Source organism: Rhineura floridana, chromosome 2, assembly GCF_030035675.1.
Source record: "Rhineura floridana isolate rRhiFlo1 chromosome 2, rRhiFlo1.hap2, whole genome shotgun sequence".
NCBI lineage: Eukaryota > Metazoa > Chordata > Lepidosauria > Squamata > Rhineuridae > Rhineura > Rhineura floridana.
The window spans coordinates 57,472,408-57,491,769 of NC_084481.1; the positions used below are offsets into that span (position 1 = coordinate 57,472,408).

General features: G+C 43.7%; 1 protein-coding gene across 8 annotated transcripts in view; it reads right to left on the reverse strand.

The window, feature by feature from the left end:
• GALNT13 (polypeptide N-acetylgalactosaminyltransferase 13) overlaps window positions 1–19,362 on the reverse strand; it is a 419,256-nt gene that overhangs the window by 16,825 nt on the left and 383,069 nt on the right. For all 8 annotated transcript variants that reach the window (XM_061608760.1, XM_061608762.1, XM_061608761.1 and 5 more), the window contains one exon: window positions 18,618–18,752. In XM_061608760.1, the coding sequence (XP_061464744.1) occupies window positions 18,618–18,752 (135 nt within the window). The remainder of the gene's footprint in view (window positions 1–18,617; window positions 18,753–19,362) is intronic.

The window sequence follows — 19,362 nt, forward strand, 5'->3', positions numbered from 1 at the left end:
CCAGAATGGAACCAGACTGCTGGCACTTAAAATTAAAAAGGTGGCAGAGCAGCTTTTAAACTGACTGAGGGGGGAAACCCGACAGGAGCTGAGGAAAGTCCGGTTTGGAATAAACCTCCCCCCTGGGATAAAGACCAAAGAAATGATGAAATTTTAAAAGGGGTAGGCCTAGAACTAGGCATTGTGAGAGCAGGGGCACAGGATATAAATTCAGAAGGGCAAAATTACCACAGGCCAAACCACAAGTGCCAAAGACACTTGAAGAGAGACACTGCTTACAAGTGCCTGTACACTAATGCTAGAAGCCTCCGAACCAAGATGGGAGAACTGGAGTGCTTGGTCTTAGAGGAGAGCATTGATATTGTGAGCATAACGAAGACCTGGTGGAATGGAGAAAACCAGTGGGATATGGTTATTCCTGGATATAAACTATATCGGAAGGACAGGGAAGGACATATTGGCGGCGGTGTCGCTCTATACGTGAAAGAAGGCATTGAATCCAGCAAGCTCAAAACCCCCAAAGAGGCAGACTCCTCCACAGAATCGTTGTGGGTGGTGATACCATGCCCCAGGAGGGATTTAATACTGGGAACGATCTATCGTCCCCCTGATCAAAATGCTCAGGGAGACCTTGAGATGAGATATGAAATTGAGGAAGCATCCAAACTAGGAAATGTGGTAGTAATGGGTGACTTCAACTACCCGGACATAGACTGGCTGCATATGTGTTCCAATCATGACAAAGAAGCAAGATTTCTAGACATTCTAAATGACTATGCCCTAGACCAGTTGGTCATGTAACCGACCAGAGGGACGGCAACCCTGGACTTAATCCTCAGGGGGACCGGGACCTGGTGTGAGACGTAAGTGTTGTTGAACTGATTGGGAGCAGTGACCATAGTGCTATTAAATTAAACATACATGTAAATGGCCAATTGCCAAGAAAATCCAACACGGTCACATTTGACTTCAAAAGAGGAAACTTTACAAAAATGAGGGGATTGGTAAAAAGAAAGCTGAAAAACAAAGTCCAGCGGGTCACATCACTCGAAAATGCTTGGAAGTTGTTTAAAAACACTGTATTAGAAGCTCAACTGGAGTGCATACTGCAAATCAGAAAAGGTACCACCAGGGCCAAGAAGATGCCAGCATGGTTAACGAGCAAAGTCAAGGAAGCTCTTGGAGGCAAAAAGTCTTCCTTCAGAAAATGGAAGTCTTGTCCGAATGCAAAAAATAAAAAGGAACACAAACTCTGGCAAAAGAAATGCAAGAAGACAATAAGGGATGCTAAAAAAGAATTTGAGGAGCACATTGCTAAGAACATAAAAACCAACAACAAAAAATTCTATAAATACATTCAAAGCAGGAGACCATCTAGGGAGACGATTGGACCCTTGGATGATAAGGGAGTCAAAGGTGTACTAAAGAACGATAAGGAGATTGCAGAGAAGCTAAATGAATTCTTTGCATCTGTCTTCACAGTGGAAGATATAGGGCAGATCCCTGAACCTGAACTAACATTTGCAGGAAGGGATTCTGAGCAACTGAGACAAATAGTGGTAACGAGAGAGGAAGTTCTAGGCTTAATAGACAATATAAAAACTGACAAATCACTGGGCCCAGATGGCATCCACCCGAGAGTTCTCCAAGAACTCAAATGTGAAATTGCTGATCTGCTAACTAAAATATGTAACTTGTTCCTCAGGTCCTCCTCTGTGCCCGAGGACTGGAAAGTGGCAAATGTAACGCCAATCTTCAAAAAGGGATCCAGGGGGGATCCTGGAAATTACAGGCCAGTCAGCTTAACTTGCACTGAAGAAGCACACTAAATTATAAAGACAACCCTGATGATTTTTCACAATACAAAAGTGGTACAAGACATTTAAAAGCTCTCTCCTAAAACTTGCATATTATTCACCTTGGAATAGCTTAGTAAAATTCTAAATGGTGCACAAATAATAAAACAAAGCACAATACCTACATATGCAACAAACAAACTAGAAGATGTAAAACTTAAACGTAGACACCTTGAAATAACCAAAGGAAAGGTAGAAGGCTGAGGGAAAGGTAGAAGGAAGAAGGCATGAAGGCTTTACCACTTCAGACTGCAAGTGAAGGCTCACTCCGCCCTCCCAAAAATATTCTGCATACAGAAAACTAGCATATCATAGCGAGGAGTGACAGCATTTCCTTCTAGTTGATAATGTATTTTTTTATGTGAGTCCTCACCAAGAATCTGAGGTGACAAAACCCAGTAAAAGGTTTACCATCTCAAATGCTGTTTGTGAGACCTTTGATATTTTTCAACCAAATGGCATAGTATTTGCAGATATTCTACCACCTGGCTGGATGGGATATAAATCTAATAAAATAAATAAATAATAATAAATCAGACCTGCCAGATTTCAGACATATTGGACAAAGTGGATACCATTGTAGAGGCAATTTTAAAAAACAACACATTCTGTAAGCTTTCAGTGTCAAAACTCCTGCTTGTAACTTCAGTCTTTACATAACTATCGGCACAAAATGTTTATGCATTCTATCACAATTCGGAGCAGTAGAACTGCCAAATTTCAGGCAGTTTTAAAAAAAGGTCCCTAATAAGAGGCAAATGAAAAAAGCACACAGACACTGTATCTAAACTAAATGCAACTTCCTAATCAGTTTCACTGCTATCTTTTCCTGCAAGGGAAGAAACTCTTAATTTTGGTTCTCTCAGTTTCTCATTTTGTTATGAGCCTTCAAGTCGATTTTGACTTATGGCGACCCTATGAATCAGTGACCTCCAAGAGCATCTGTCATGAACCACCCTGTTCAGATCCTGGAAGTTCACGTCTGTGGCTTTCTTTATGGAATCAATCCATCTCTTGTTTGCCCTTCCTCTTTTTCTACTCCCTTGTTTTTCCCAGCATTATTGTCTTTTCTAGTGAATCATGTCTTCGCATCAGATGTCCAAAGTATGATAACCTCAATTTTGTTATTTTAGTGTCTAGTGATAGTTCTGGTTTAATTTGTTCTAACACCCAATTATTTGTCTTTTTCACGGTCTATGGTATCTGCAAAGCTCTCCTCCAACACCACATTTCAAATGATCTGATTTTTCTCTTGTTCATTTTTTTCACTGTCCAACTTTCACATCTATACATAGACATCAGGAATACCATGGTCTGAATTATCCTGACTTTAGTGTTCAGTGATACATCTTTCCATTTGAGGACCTTTTCTCGTTCTCTCATAGCTGCCCTCCCCAGTCCTAGCCTTCTTCTAATTTCTTGACTATTGTCTCCATTTTGGTTAATGACTGTGCCAAGGTATTGATAGTCCTTGACAAGTTCAATGTCCTCATTGTCAACTTAGTTGCATAAATCTTCTATTATCAATACTTTAGTCTTCTTGATGTTCAGCTGTAGTCCTGCTTTTGTGCTTTCCTCTCTAACTTTCATCAGGATTCATTTCAAATCATTACTGTTTTCTGCAATCGGTTTCTCCATATTCTGTCCTTACAGCAGCCTCTTGTCCAGAGTATAGGTTGCGCATCGGGACAATCAGATGCTGATTTAAAGCATTCTTTTAAAGCATTCCATAGTTTTTCATGGTCTACACAATCCAGGACTTTGCTGTAATCTATAAAGCACAGGGTGATTTTCTTCTGAAATTCCTTGGTCCGTTCCATTATCCAATGCATGTTTGCAATTATAAGACATCCTCTCTTGTGCTGGCCCTGGCACAGATCTCTCATGAACCCACCACTAGGCATCACTACTTGACACCCTGTAAAGCAATGCTGCCCTGAGACTTTGCCTAAGTCTCCTCCTTTTACAGATTGCTATTAAGTGTCTAGGTACACTTTCAGGCCACAACCCCCCCCATATCTTTCTTTCTTTAAAGACTACAGCCCTTTGGATACCTGTTGCTGATACACTAACCATTCACTGCTGCCACCATAGGTACTGGTTCCAGCTTTGGCTTTTGCTCTGCCCACCCTTCTCCTCTGAATGAACCCAGCCAAGGATCAGGCATGTTGTTTAACCAAACAGATTTATTAAATAACACTTTGAATTAAACACTTTGAATTAAAGACTACTTTGAATTCAGTTGTCATGTGTGTGGTTACATATAAATGATCTTCAACATATTATAGTTTCTCTTACTTCATATACTTTAGTCCTAAACCTGCCTCACTACCCATCTAAATACGTTTGCAGTTGATGGGTGAAATAAAATGCAGACACATCAGCTTGGGTTGAACAAGGGCCACTTTATTTAAATTACAGTAAAGAAAGAACCCCAATTTAAAGTGACCTGCAGAGGGAAACCTAGGTGCGGGAACTGTCTATAAGCAAGTAGCTTAGCACACAGCTCTCGGGCGACCAGCCCCTGCTGGGACAAGGGCAAGCCCATCTGCTTACCCTTTACCCTAGCCACACCTTGCAGGTGAGTAGGGGGGCCTTCCCACGTCATCCCCACTCGGGACCATATAGCCCCTGGGTAGATGAGGATAAGTTGGCCCCAGAAGCAGCCCATATCCCACTCTAGAGCCGTAAAGCCCTGAGAGACAGGCCCTCCGGAACCGCCAATCACCTCCAAAGGTGCCTAAGGGGGCCACCTAGCTGTCCTTACCTATTTCCCTTCCCGCACCTTCCCACCACAAAAGGGGGACAAATCTCTATTTAGTCCCCCTTTACCCCACTGCCGAGAAGCACCTCTCGCAGACATCTCTGCAGGTCTCCCAAAAATAAGTCGTTACCTGCGTCTGACAGGTGAACGCCATCGGCCCTGTACAGTTCACCCTTCTGTTGCTGAATTTGGGGATGCGGAATGACCAACCCCCCGTGCCCAAGAAGAGCCAACCGAATCTGCCGGTTGACCTTCTTCCGTGCTCTATCCATCGCCGCTGGATCCCAAACATCACGCCACACCTGGCGTGGAAGCAGATCTGACCACATCAGACGCACGCAAGGCCAACGCTGCCTTATCGCTTGCATGTCCTTACATGCCTGTACGCTGAGGGCCTTGCCCTTCATCAAGCCAAGGTCATTACCACCCAGATGGATGACCAGCACTTGCGGAATTGTCCGCACCAAACCTTGCCGGAACAGAGCGGGTAGGAGCCCCTCCCAACGCATTCCTCGCCGGCCAAGCCACTGTACTGCAGCCCATCTACTGAGGCCCAACTGCGAGCCCATGCTCGACTTCGCTGCCCTCCGGGCTGCCCAGAAGATCATGCTGTGGCCGCATATAAGGATCTGCATCTGCTCTGTCCCCGTCCAGCAACCTGCCAAAACAAACGAAAATTGTTAGGCTTCCGCATTCCCCGCGCTCTAGAAGGGGCAAATGTAGCCCTTATATGCATCAGAGGACCATCGTCCCACGGCCTGTACTGTCGCCTGGGGAAAACCAAAACCTGCTGCCATAGAAGCAGCTCCTATTCTAAATGAATGTGTTCCAAATTGTGAGGCATCATAACCCATCCTATGCAATGCTAGTTTTGTTAAGGCCCAAAATTGATAAATGGAAAGAGGGGCCATGTTCGCATGCGTAAATAAATAGCCTTCGGCTGATCCCCTTGTTCTTAGGAAATCATTTAAAGCCCGTACTGGGCAGAGGTGAGGCTCTGATGATGGGGCCAAGCGCACCTGTCTCCCTTTATATTTTTGGTCCGTTTTAGACCATCTTAAAGTTACACAAGCGCAGCCTCCTTCTATGGAGACATCCGAAAACTGGAGGGCACGTCGAGACGTGTCATGTTTAGAGCCAGCCACCACCTCACTGATCCGAAAGGCTCCAAAAAATAGCGTAAAGGCTACTGCCTGGAATAGCTTGGCTTCATAATTAGTGTTACAGACCGTTTTCCACTGGTGAACCATCCCTAGTATCATGTCCAGTGAGAAAGGTCGCCGGGAATCAGGTGGGGCGGGGTGTTCCTTAGCCCATCCAGCCAACATGCGTCGGACCCTGAAGTCCTCGCTATGATCCAGAAAACCACCTGCCTTCGCTAAAAAGGCAAGTCCCGCCAGCTTACCTTGCAGTGTTCGGACTGACAGGCCCCGTTTCCTGCCATCCACCAGGAATTCAAGCAGGTGGCTTACCGGAATAGGCCACTCTGGCGCATAGCCTTTGGAGGCCCAGAAGTCCTGCATGTCCCTACCTGCTCTCTGGTAACTGTTGAGCGTACTGGGGGCAATGGAAAGGCTTATGGCTCTCTCCGACTCTGCTCTCCAATCTCCCATAGCGCAGGGGGCACGGCTTCCGGCTGAGCCCTGGCCAGCGGCGCCAGCTGACGGAAACGTTCCATCTGGTTCCGTGACAGAGCATCAGCAACACCATTGTCAATGCCAGGAACATGCCGTGCCCGAAAAAGAATATTAAAAGCCTTATACGGTGCGGGACCACAATACCTTGCGGAACGCCTCTTCCGATATGAACCGGCCCGTGCACTACGTTCTGCTACGGAGGCCCTCCTCCGGGTTCCAACTCACAGGGAGGCCCGGAGGGTGATGACAAGATCTAGGGCCTTCTCAGTGGTGGCCCCCGAACTATGGAACAGTCTCCCCGAGGAAGTACGCCTGGCGCCGACTCTGCTCTCCTTCCGGCGCCAGGTCAAAACCTTCCTATTCTCTGAAGCATTTTAAATTACACTGATTTAATTTTAAAAATGTTTACTGTGTTGGATTGTTGCTTGTATTTTAGTATTGTTTTGTTATTTATTGTATTTTTATGCTGTTTTATGTTCACCGCCCAGAGAGCTATTGCTAGTCGGGCGGTATATAAATTTAATAAATAAATAAATAATAAATAAATAAATAAATAAATAATTAAAACGCAGGCACTGGAGAACAAAAGCCCGGACAAGACCCATAACCCTGGCTTTCCTGGATGTGAGGGAATTGATAACATGTACTGTAGCCATGTTATCACACCAGAAGTGGACTGTGGAGTTCTGCAACTCCACAGCCCACAAATAGACTGCTGCCACTATAGGGAAAAATTCCAAAAAGGTCAGATCCTTGTCTAGACCCTCCTGAACCCATGTCTGTGGCCATTGTCCCTTACACCAGGAAGACCCAAAGACTACCCCAAAGCCATAACCCCCAGACGCATCAGAATGGACCTGTAGCTCAGCCTCCAGGAGTCGGTCCTGCCTCCAAAAGGATGTACCGTTAAAATCCTGCAGAAAGGAGGACCACAAAGCCAGGTCGGTGCGTAAAGCCGATGTAACCCAAAATCGATGGTGGGGTCGTGAGAGCCCAACCATGGCCTCATATACACGCCTCAAAAATGCTCTGCCAGGCGCTATGACCCTGCACGCAAAGTTAAGATGCCCTGCTAGCTCCTGGAGGGTAGAGACGAAAACTTTCTTCGCCCTTATAACTTCATTTATCCTGGTGTGGAGGGTTAGCAGCTTGTTTTGGGGTAGCCTACAGCATTGCTGCTCAGAATCAATTTTGATGCCTAAAAAAGTCAGAACTGGAGCAGGTCCCTCCGTCTTTTCTATGGCTAAAGGAACCCCCAGTTCTTCGGTCAAATCCTGAAACTGGGCCATTAGGTGTAGGCATTCGCCTGTACCAGCCCCACCCGCAAATAGAAAATCATCCAGATAATGAATGACAGAAGTCCTGCCCGCCTTATGTTTGATTGCCCATTCTAAAAAAGTGCTGAAGCGCTCAAAAACTGCGCAAGAGATTGAGCATCCCATAGGCAAGGCGCGGTCCACATAAAATTTGTTGGCGAAACTAAAGCCCAGCAGGTCAAAATCTGCTGGGTGGACGGGTAGTAGTCGGAAAGCGGACTTAATGTCACACTTGCCCATTAATGCTCTTATACCACAGGCCCGAACCATGCGCACCGCAGAGTCGAATGATGTGTAGTGGACCGTACATAGGCTGTCAGGAATGAAGTCATTAACTGAGTGTCCACGCGGGTGGGACAAGTGGTGAATAAGCCTATACTCCCCTACCACCTTCTTGGGTACAATCCCTAATGGGGATACTCGAAGGTTAGGGAGAGGGGGTGATTGGAACGGGCCAAGCACCCGCCCTGCTTGCACTTCTTTGTCGATTTTCAATCGCACTATTGACTCCCTGCCTATGACAGATTTTAGATTTTGGGACATGTAAGAAACCCTAGGACCGTTGTAGGGAATTTGAAAGCCTGACAAAAAACCATTAAAAAGAAAACAGGCATCTCCAGCTACTGGATAACCGGCTAACAAGCCCTGTAAAACATGTAGCTTAATTGGGGAGGGGCCCTTTTCCCTGATTGGCCCCAGGTGGGGGCTGTTTTCTGCCCCATTGCTGGTCCCTGCCGCCTCCCCTGTATGACCTGCCTCTGCTGCAGGCGGTGGAAGGGTGTGAGGCTCCACAGATGGCACACTCGTGTCGGAAACGACACGGGTTGCGATTGCAGGTTCCACGGGCATTGAATTCCCAGCATAGCAGCCGTTGTTGAACCCCTTAGAGCGGGGAAGGGTGGCGGTCGATTGCCTGCTGATAAGATGCCCGCTATCGCACCTATCTCCAGTCATGGCATGGGCCGCAGTCATAAACTGCAGCCATAGCTCGGGTTCCTTCTTGTCCCATGGAAGGGTCACATCGCACGCCGCCCGCATACGAAATGCCTCTTCGTAAGACAGCCAAGCCAGCCCAGAGAATTCTATATACGCCATATATATTATGTCTAGATACTTAAAGAGAGACAATGCCCTTTGAGGCTGTCTCTCGATCAGCACTCCTGCGTATATCAAATACGCTGGTAGCCAATTAGCCCAGGTGCGGTCGATTCTTCTGCGCCTGGGCCTGTCTATGTCACTCTCAGTCTCCTTATCTTTGTCTCTCTTGGGGTGCTCCCTATAAAGTAGCGAAAAGACATCCACGTACTCTCCCTTCCAAATTTTTTCTTTTGTGGAAGGGAGCAGGTGGAAACCCAAGGTGACCGATGTATTCCCAAAAGGGATAGCATTACTTGCCACCGACCCTAAAGGGTCTGAACTATGATAGGGACTTGCAGTTGTGGTTGGCTGCATCTGTGCAGCACCTAAAACAGCTGTTGTAGCCGGCCCCTCAGATGACACCGCTGATGTCATCCCCTGTCCATTACCTGCCTGTTGCCAGATTTGGCTGCATGCAGCCTGGAGAGACGGTAGAGATCCTCCCTGAGGAGACCACCCCAAACCTGTAGACCGAGAAGCCTGAGCAGACCAGGCAGACTCACCCGCTCCTACCAGCTGCCCAGTCAGAGATGATATCATGCCAGCCTGGGGTGTAGTTATTTCACTGCCGGTCCCCACTGCCGCTGTTGGAGTAGGGGGAGCCACCAGCCCATCGCTGACCATCTGTGTGGAATCAGGAGGTGTTTCAAGCACCTCAAGCCTCGCTAAAACCAATGCAAGGATATCACGGTTAGACCCTTGCTGTTGACCCTTAAGTGTGCCACCATGAGCCTTGGTAGTAGCTTGCTTTGGCCTGGTGACCCCCCCAGTGGAAGTTCCAGGACTGGCAGCGTCATTTAAAGCAGTTGGGGTAAACCTGGGCGCAGGGGTTGGCATTACCCTCCCTCACTGCTCTAATGCCTCAAGGCGCGCTAAGATGGCAGCCCATGGTGGTGCCTCCTCCTCGTCCGAGGAGCCAGGCGCCGGGGGGGCATTTTTGTGGAGGCCTGGAGGCTCTCCCCTTACCTTTTGCCCCCCCTTTTCCTTTCTTGGACGGCATGACAGTTGTCTTGGTTTTTTAAGCCAATCCAAAATTATTATTATTATTATTATTATTATTATTATTATAAGATATTATTACTGGATAGTAAGTGTAATAATATGAGCAATATACAATATAGGCAATGTGATCTTGCTTGACTGGCTGCAAAAGGAACTTTGAATATTCAAAGCCCAGCAGCCCTTGTTTGACTAGCTGTAGAAAACAGCCTTGAAAAAACCGGAGTGTGCTCTTGTTTAACAGGCTATAGTAATAGCCTTAGAAGCGGCGCGCCTCCCTCCCCCTCCCACCTTGGGGGGGGGTGCGGCCACGTTTGGCTCCACAAGCCTGCAGCCGCTTCTCCGGCCCACCGGAAGATGCCGGAGTCACAAACCAGCGCCTAATGGCGCAGAGGCTGACAGCACAGCCTGTGTTGCCACAGATCGGCGCCTCGAAATGGCGCCGATCTCGTCAGTCACGCGGCCTTCCAAAATGGCCACCGCTGTTCTTCACTGCGCTCCTCTTCGCTCTTCTTCTGCCTGTCCCACATCGTCGCGCAGCAAAGAGAGGAAGGTAAGAGGGGCGGTGGGACTTATATAGTCCTGCCAGCCCCGCCCCTCACGTTACGCGTCGCGCTTTCGTCATCGGCGTGACGCGCAATGCTGCCTTTATTAAAGATGGAGGCAGCGTCTTCACCCCCACCTGCAACCTTGCTCCGCTCGTCAGCTGCGCGGCGAGCGGGGCACCCTATCCACCCATTACCCTCTTCAACCCAAAACCAGAACCCAACTGTCATTCTCCCATATATCCCTTCAACCACCCAGACACTCAGCCAATCACAACACAGCATTCCTCAATATTCCATCATGTGTCCTCCCCCCACCCAACTCACTCTACTTATTATATTTAACCTACAAAACCAGCACTTACCATACATATTATACAAACATTACAGGGGCATCACAGCAATATGATCTCTGGTACCTCTTCTCTTTCTAAATCCAGCTTGGTCATCAGGCATTTCTTGCTCCATATATGGTAAGAGCCTTTGTTGTAGAATCTTGAGCATTACTTTATTTGCATGGGATATTAAGGCAATAGTTCGGCAGTTACTGCATTCCCTGGGATCCCCTTTCTTTGGAATAGGGATGTATATTGAATGCTTCCAGTCTGGGCCATTGTTTAGTTTTCCATATTTGTTGACAATTTTTTGTCAAAATTTGGACACATTCAGTCTCAGTAACTCGTAGCAGCTCTATTGGTATGCCATCCGTTTCTGGTGATTTGTTTCTTCCAAGTATTTTAAGAGCAGCTTTCACCTCACATTCTAAAATTTCTGGTTCTACATCATATGGTTCCTCCGTGAATGAAACTGTCATTGTTGCATCTCTTTTATATAGTTCTTCAGTGTATTGCTTCCATCTTCCTTTCATTTTATCTTTGTCAGTCAGAGTGTTCCTCTGTTGATTATGCAACATCCCTACTCTTGGTTTAAATTTCCCTCTAATTTCTCTAATCATTTGGAATAGGGCTCTTGTTCTACCTTTTTTGTTGTCCTCTTCTATTTCTATACAATTATTGTAATGCTAGTTGCTGGCCATGTTTCTGTCTCCTTTTGCTTTTGCTTTCCTTCTATCTCTAACCATTTTAAGAGTTTTGTCAGTCATCCATTGAGGTCTTTCTTTTTAACTAGAGGTATGGTCTTTTTGCATTCTTCCCCGATAACGTCTCTGACTTATTTATTTATTATTTGATTTATATCCTGCCCTTCCTCCCAGCAGGAGCCCAGGGCGGCATTCAATCCACTTCAATCCATAGTTCTTCTGATTCTGTATAAACTAAGTTTAAAGCCTCAAATCTGTTCCTTATTTGATCTTTATATTCTTCTGGGATGTTATTTAAATTGTATCTTGGCATTATGATTCTTTTGTTGTTCTTCTTTAGCTTTACTCTGATTTTTGATATCACTAGTTCATGATCTGTGCTGCAGTTTGCTCCTGGTCTTGTTTTTGCAGAAAGTATGGAACTTCTGCTACCAATTTGATTCAATCAATTTGATTCCTATACTAACCATTTGGTGATGTCCACGTGCACAGTCATCTTTTTGGTTGCTCAGAACATGTGTTTGCAAGAAACAAATTATTGCCTTTGCAGAATTCAATAAGTCTTTCTCCTGCTTCCTTTCTATCTCCTAAGCTCCATTTCCCCACAATTTCTAGTTCTTCTCTGTTCCCTACTTTTGCATTCCAGTCCCCATGATTATTAGAACATGTCCCATTCCCGTCCATTTTAATGTTGACATGTTACATTTCTTGCTTGACAATTTCTAACGTTCCCTGGTTCATGCTTCTCACATTCCATATTCCTATTATGTACATTGTACAACTTCAGACTCTTCCTTTTGCATCTGTAGGCATCAGCCTCTGGCATCAGTGTAGTTGTAATTTTAATTAAAATATTTTTCTTATTAATGTCAGTAATATCACAACAAAACCTAGTAAAAACTTACAGTTTAAACTAATGAGAAATTGTCTTCTTCAGAGAGAACCATAAAGTATTTCTTTTTTGCTGGCTCCATCTAATGGCTGATTCTGATTTTACAAGATGCTTCTATATTTTGTGCAAGCTTTCGGAAGCTTTTTGTAAAAAAACCAAAACAAAATGTATTTTCAATTATGTAATATGACAGCATTTTCTCTAGACCATTTCTGAACATGGGATTGTATCCATACTTAGCCATGCTTGCAGCAGACCCTTTGGAATCAATGAGACTTAGGTAAGTCACATTTAAATTAATTTCATAGGTCTACTCTATGCAAGACTAACTTAGGGATCAATCCAACTTGGTGGAGGCTGGCGAAAGCGGAGTTGGTGGAAAGGAAGGCAGAGGAAGGGGCTGCCACATCCTACCTCTGTTCAGGATCTGCTGGGAGAGGAAGATGCTTGCTGCGCTGGCAGGGCTTGGCAGAAGGAAAAGAATTGTTCCTTCCAACACTCCTTTTCCTGGCATATCAGCTGCTGGGGCTGAGGGCTGCAGGACCAAGCCAAACTGGCTCAGGATGCTGCCTAACTCTCCCTTCCCTCAGTTCTGCCCCCAACACATGCCTTGAATGACCCTTTTTGGGCCTTCTGCCAGCTCCACGTGCTCCTGTCTCGACTGAGCCAACCGGGTCCCTGCTGCATCGGGGGGGGGACTTCTGCCAGCGCAGCCTGGCTGTACCAACACCCTCCCTCCTTCTCCACATCCTGTATCCCCTCAGCCTTGAGGATATGCCAGCTGGATTGTGCCCTTAATATGGATACAACCCATAGTTTCAGCGGAATCTAACATGAAACTATAATCAAATAAATGTAGTATTTATAGGATTGCCACCTGGTTTTTTAAAAAAATCTTACTGGATTCATTGCATGAACTTTTGTTCACTAATTGATAATATCTGCACACATTTCCATCTTAATATAACAGGATTTCTTAAGAAAAAACTGTTTCTGGATGATACGTATATCATAACAGGTATTGAAGAGAACTATTCTGTTGTGTGAGAAAAGATAAAATTCCTCCTCTTGAACAGTCTCCTCCAGTGTTTTTCTGTAAGTGGCTGCACTATTATGTTTTAAAATAAATCTATTTTTCAATTAATGTTTAGAGTCAATTATTCTAATTCACTAAGTAAATGTTGAATCCTCAGAGCAGAATCCAATTGGTGTTATCAGTGCTGCTTTTCCACTGGGAGATACAGGCATACCCCGCTATAATGTACATGCTCCATTCGTCCCCATACCCCGCTTAACGTTCGTGCGCTTCGCAATAATGTACACTTTATTGGCATGACGCCACTGCCATCTAGTGGTGATTGCGTGCAGTACAAGTGAAGACAATTGCTTCACTTAAAGTTTATTTTCGCTTAAAGTATACTCTCCAGTCCCATTGCATACGTTAAAGTGGGGTATGCCTGTATCTGTTAACAAAGGAGGTGGAGACTATTTTCGCCAATTCCCTCTCTGTTCTGGGGCCCACAGCATCTCGTGAAAATATGTTTTGGGGCAACCTTCTAGAACAGATTTTCTGTGTGCTGTGGGAAGGAAGAGAGAGTTGTCAAAAATGTCCTCCTCTTCTCAGTTAGCGGGTACCTCCTGCTGGATCAATTTGTTTCCAGACTTACAAAACTACTATCATTACAATTGGATATAATCATTATTATTTTGTTTCCAAACTTACAAATATTAAGAAACTCTTAAATCTAAGATCCAATTCAGATGCTATTGTGGCCAACATACCTACACAAAAAAACTGCTGACATAAGCAGTCTATTTACATGAGACATATAACATTGGAGAAAGGAGAGTCAAGAACAACGGCAGCTTGCCTTCAGTGATAAGACTGCAAGATGTTATTTTTCTAATTGTGAAAGAAGAGCTGCAGTCTCACAATATGTGCTCCATATTACTCCCATGTTGCACTAATCACATGGGAAGATCACTTATATCACCATTATTTACACAGCTCAGCATGTAGCAATGATGGATGCAGTCATGCTGCATTTGAATGAACTTGCTCTAATTTCTAATGTGGAGTGTTTCTAAATCAGATTAAAATTTTAGTTTGGTTCTGTCTGCATATCCAGACAGGCTTGGAGCTTATAAATCCAAATACTAGAACAGTGTAAGATACAGAGACTTCTGAAGAGACTGAAATAGCAAAATCCAACAGAACTTTACATTACATGGCTTAGAAGTGGTATCTGAAAACAAAATAAGATTGACTTCTTAACTTTTCAGGATTTTAAGACAGGCAGAGCAATCCTACCATTTATTTACATCTGGTGTGTATGTGTGTGTGAAAAGTGAGAAAAATCTGCTAGTAGAGTGACTACCACTTCCCTTGCCCTACCATTTCACTCCCATTATAATCAATGGGAAAGAAATAATAATAATAATAATAATAAAATTTTATTTCTAAGCCGCCTATCTGGCCGACTTAACGGCCACTCTAGGCGGCGTACATAAAAAAATTTAGATACAACATATAAGTACAATTACAACATCAACCTCTAATTAATCAAACCCACCCACATCTTTACAAAATAAAACTAGATTACCCAGGAGTCCCGTAGGCCCGCCCTAACAGCCAGGTTTTCAATTCTCGGCGGAAACCTACCAGGGAGGGGGCATGGCGAAGATCATATGGCAGACAGTTCCAGAGGGTGGGGGCCACAATTGAGAATGCCCTCTCTCTGGTCCGCACCAGCCTAGCTGTTTTCACTGGTGGGACCGAGAGAAGGTCTTGAGAGGCTGATCTCGTCAGGCGGCATATTTGGTGATGCTGGAGGCGCTCCTTTAGATAAACTGGACCGAAACCGTACAGGGCTTTAAAGGTTAACACCAACACCTTGAATTGGGCCCGGTAAACAACTGGTAACCAGTGCAGGTCTACTAGCACTGGGGTGATGTGATCACGGCGACAGCTGTTCTTAATCAACCATGCCGCCGCATTCTGTACCAGCTGTAGTTTCCGGACCGTTTTCAAGGGTAACCCCACGTAGAGCGCATTACAGTAGTCTAAGCGAGAGGAGACCAGGGCATGTACCACCTGTGGGAGCAGTATTAACTACGCCCTTGGGTGAGTTGGGAAAATGAAGGTGCGTAGGATATGGTGTCTCTGCATCCCACTCTAATATGCCCTGTTTTCCGCCACTCCACCTACACCAGCGGATCTCACCATGAGCAGGTGTTTCCCGCCAGCATGTTTCTGTCTCTACGGGTGTAGCAGCTATTACACCATTTCCTGAATCCCCTTACTGGGCTTCTGGCTAGCATTGCTCCCTTGCTGTCCTCATGTGTTCATCATCCTTAGCCTTCACAGCCATGAGATCTAAAATAAAAATGACTTGAAAAATTCACAGAATTCAAATGCTGTTGGTTAGGCTTTGAAAAAGCCACTTTAGGGAAAACTCTTATCTATTTGTGGCTGACATTAAAATAAGGCAAGCCCTCTCAATTTGCACTAAAATATATTTATTTTAAATTTCTGATTTGCCCTATGACAAGTGCCCCAAATCCTCAATTAGTGAGTTTGGCTTAGAATATTCTAAGGCAAATATATTCATATTTTGGAACTTTAGAAAATTAGAAATTATTTTCAATAATATTTGCTTTAGGAAACATCAATTTTGAGTGCTTTCTACATTTTCATTACTTGAGACCTCTACATGGCCCTCTTTCAACCCACCATATAAACTTATTTATTTTATTTATTTATTTAAAGCCATTTTTACCCCACTCCTTAGCCAAAAAGGCTCCCAGAGTGGCTTACAAAATATTAATAAAAACGACGAACAAGAGACTCCCTGCCCACAGGCTTACAGTCTAACTTAAGGAATATTTGCCTTAATTAAGGCTTCTGTGTAATCCAGTTATTGTGCTGTGCCATTGTCTTGTTCCCCTCCAAATCCCCAACAATTTGGGGAGATTATGCTTTAAATAATAGGACAAGAGAACCATAACAGCAGAAGAAAAATCTGGTCTAAAAAAAGCAAATCTCTCCTTGGCAGGCCTAGTCTATCTTCAAAATGGCAGCATCTCTGTGGGAGTCGGCTTGGAAGCACCCCAAACTGTATTACTGAACTGGAAGTAAAAGGAATGATCTCTGTGAAAAGAAGTTTCCTGCATTAATGTGGCACTTTCCCCCACAATTCCCCTACTGTAGCTCAGATATTTATTTATTTTCTTACATTTATATCTTGCCTTTCTTTCATAATGGAAAGTGGTGGCATACATAGGATTCTCAGAAAGTCTCCAATTCAGGTACTGACCAGATGCAGACTTGATCACCTTAGCAAGCCTTAAGTGCTTTCAGATAGGTGATGTCAGTATAAAAGCTTAGGGGATTGGGCCGCTTCATACAGGCATATATAGCATTTGATTTCTCAGCATCTGACTACTCAACAGAGGTTTACGCACCCAGTGTCCCCTATGTGATTGTTTTAAAAGCGTAAATGATACCACTGGTGGGTTGGTAGCCTGGTCAAAATCATTGACAGCTGCTGGCAGTATGAAATGTTCTTCTCTGACTGTGGGAACTTCCAGGTCATTTCAAGTTGTAATACTTGGTCTATGTTCAGACATGCACACTACCATCTGATGCTATCACTGTTCAATAAAAAGCACATTTGTGTGAACCATTCCAGAGAGTACATCCAATTCCTGAATACTTTCCTCATGTTCACTGCAAAATAATGACCTACACTTCTCTTTCCACTTTAGTTGTACATATTTTTGATATCTGTACATCTCTTATATATTTATAATATATAATATATTTATAATATGCAGCATTTATGGATGTACAATCATACACTGAGTCACAGTAATATATGATACTGCCTATTTTATTGTGTTGTATATCATTCCCTGGGAGTGAAAGCAACCTTGAAATAACGAATAAGGACTTACATATTATTGGCATGTTGGGAAGCAGATCACTATAGAAGTTACATGTTTCAAAAATTACTCTATAAAACTATTTTCAATGTGAACTAGAATGTATCCCTGTCTTTCCTATTGCTTCTGGATTCAAACTTGCAGTTCAGCCATTCACTAGCACCAGCTGCTAAAAACATTTCTATTTGCCATCTCATCATGCGGGTATATGAAAGATATAGCCAAAGAGGTGCCCTCAGTCAAAGAGCTTGGAATGTAAGAGAAATGTCGGTCTTGTACATACGAAGGTTTGAAGTCATTTATAGCCTTGTAATTCAAAATCAGCATCTTCCACAGTCCTCCAAAGTTATAAGAAGACCATCATATACCCTGGAGCACTGGTATAATATTTACCTAGTGATTCATTACCATGAGGAGAGGAAGCACCAAGATACACTTCTGATGCACTTTTCTGAACAGTTAGCCTAACAAAGAATATGTTACAGTAATAACTTATCCCTCTATAGGCATGCAAACAAACATATATGGGGTTTCAAATGGGAGAAAAGGCATGGTAAACCTCACCTCAACATCTCTAATGTGCTGGCTCATTTCCTAACCCTTAGGCATTTAGCACAAAGATCTGAAGGGGGATTCTAACTGTGTTCAGTTAACCATGGTTAGAATTCTGCCCACAACTGGGAATCTTTTGCAATGAGCTGTATGCATTTAGAATATCCCTGCAGACTTTCAAGATGAACACATGAAGATTGGAAGAGGAGAGATCTGGGCCGGTGCACAATCGGGCACTAGTGGTGGGAGTGGTGCATGCAGCCTAAGCATAATTTGAGCCCTCACATGTTATTTTAAATGCCAGAAAAGAGCCATGGGAGTGATGAAATCCTAAATTACAGCTTCTTGATTTAAAGTAAGAGAAAGGGCTAAAGACCTCTTACCAGATAGAAAAATAAAAATGTTCCTGGCCAAAGCTGCAACCCTAGCTGTTTAGACATCAGTTCTTCTCCAGTCTAATGTGGCCTTGCCGCTTAATTTACTATTATATGTATACCTATGGATGCATACACATTTCTCATTGTTTCCTTTGATGATGTGGCCTGTAGAACCATCCTACAAGCCCTAATAATGTGTGTATGCATATGTACACATATATACACATGTACCTCAACTATATATGTACATACCAAACCAATATACTCACCACACTCAACAGCTTAAATGTGTTTAAGGAGTTAAAATTCAGTGGTGGGGTGGTGGGTGAAAGCAACATTCCCCCCCCCAGATAGCCTAAAAATAGGAAAAAGGCTGCAGAAAAATTATAGGAAACACCAAGGACAGTCTTGGCCAAAAGATTTCATACCAGACTGAAAGCAGCAACACAACTTTAGCTTAAAGAATTAATTCTGACCTGTTAGCCTCAGACTCTGGCAATAAAATTTGAATCTGATGAATAAAAGTATGTTTGGTTTTCTTTTGTATTTCAGTAAATACCTCAGCATCATACTCCCAAAGTTGATTTCCTCTCATATGGTGGCACTTTAACATAATCACAGGACCATTGAGCCTAGAGACATCCAAACATAGATCATCTGTACGAATCTCCTTGTCAGCAGTGTATGAAAATACCTGGAAAAGATAAATGGTTATTTACATTAACATTTTTTTAAAAAATGTATTAAATGCAGATTTGAAATATAATACATGCTACCCTTTCCCTTTTTCACCCATTTGCCTAGGAACGGCCAGTAAAAAATAGTGCAGATAACAAAAGTTCCCGACAGATATTTATGTAATTATCATTGTGGAGATATGGTTTCTGTCCTGTGAAGCAGCCACAAATGTCCCTTAGATACCTTGCTTTGAGGAACATAGATGGAATGCTCTCTTGATAAATGGGTGTACATGGGGATAGAAAGAAAGAGAATGTGTCTGAGGTAACTATGAGTCTAGTTTCATTCAAAGAAGGATCAACAACTTTGTTAGCACCAAGAGGCACATCAAAAGGCTTTGCCTGTATTTTCAAAAATAAGGGCAATCTTGCAGGCTAGAAACCCTAAAACATTACCCTGCTTTTCAGCACAACAGGACTTTCAATGCAGATTTTGACATAAACATTCAATTTATAAATAATCAATTTGAAAGAATAACAGACAAAGCGTCTCATGAATAGCCCACTTTTGGTTTAGCACCTGGTTCTCTTTGCAATCTAGCTCTGAAGTTAGGACAAACTGGATGA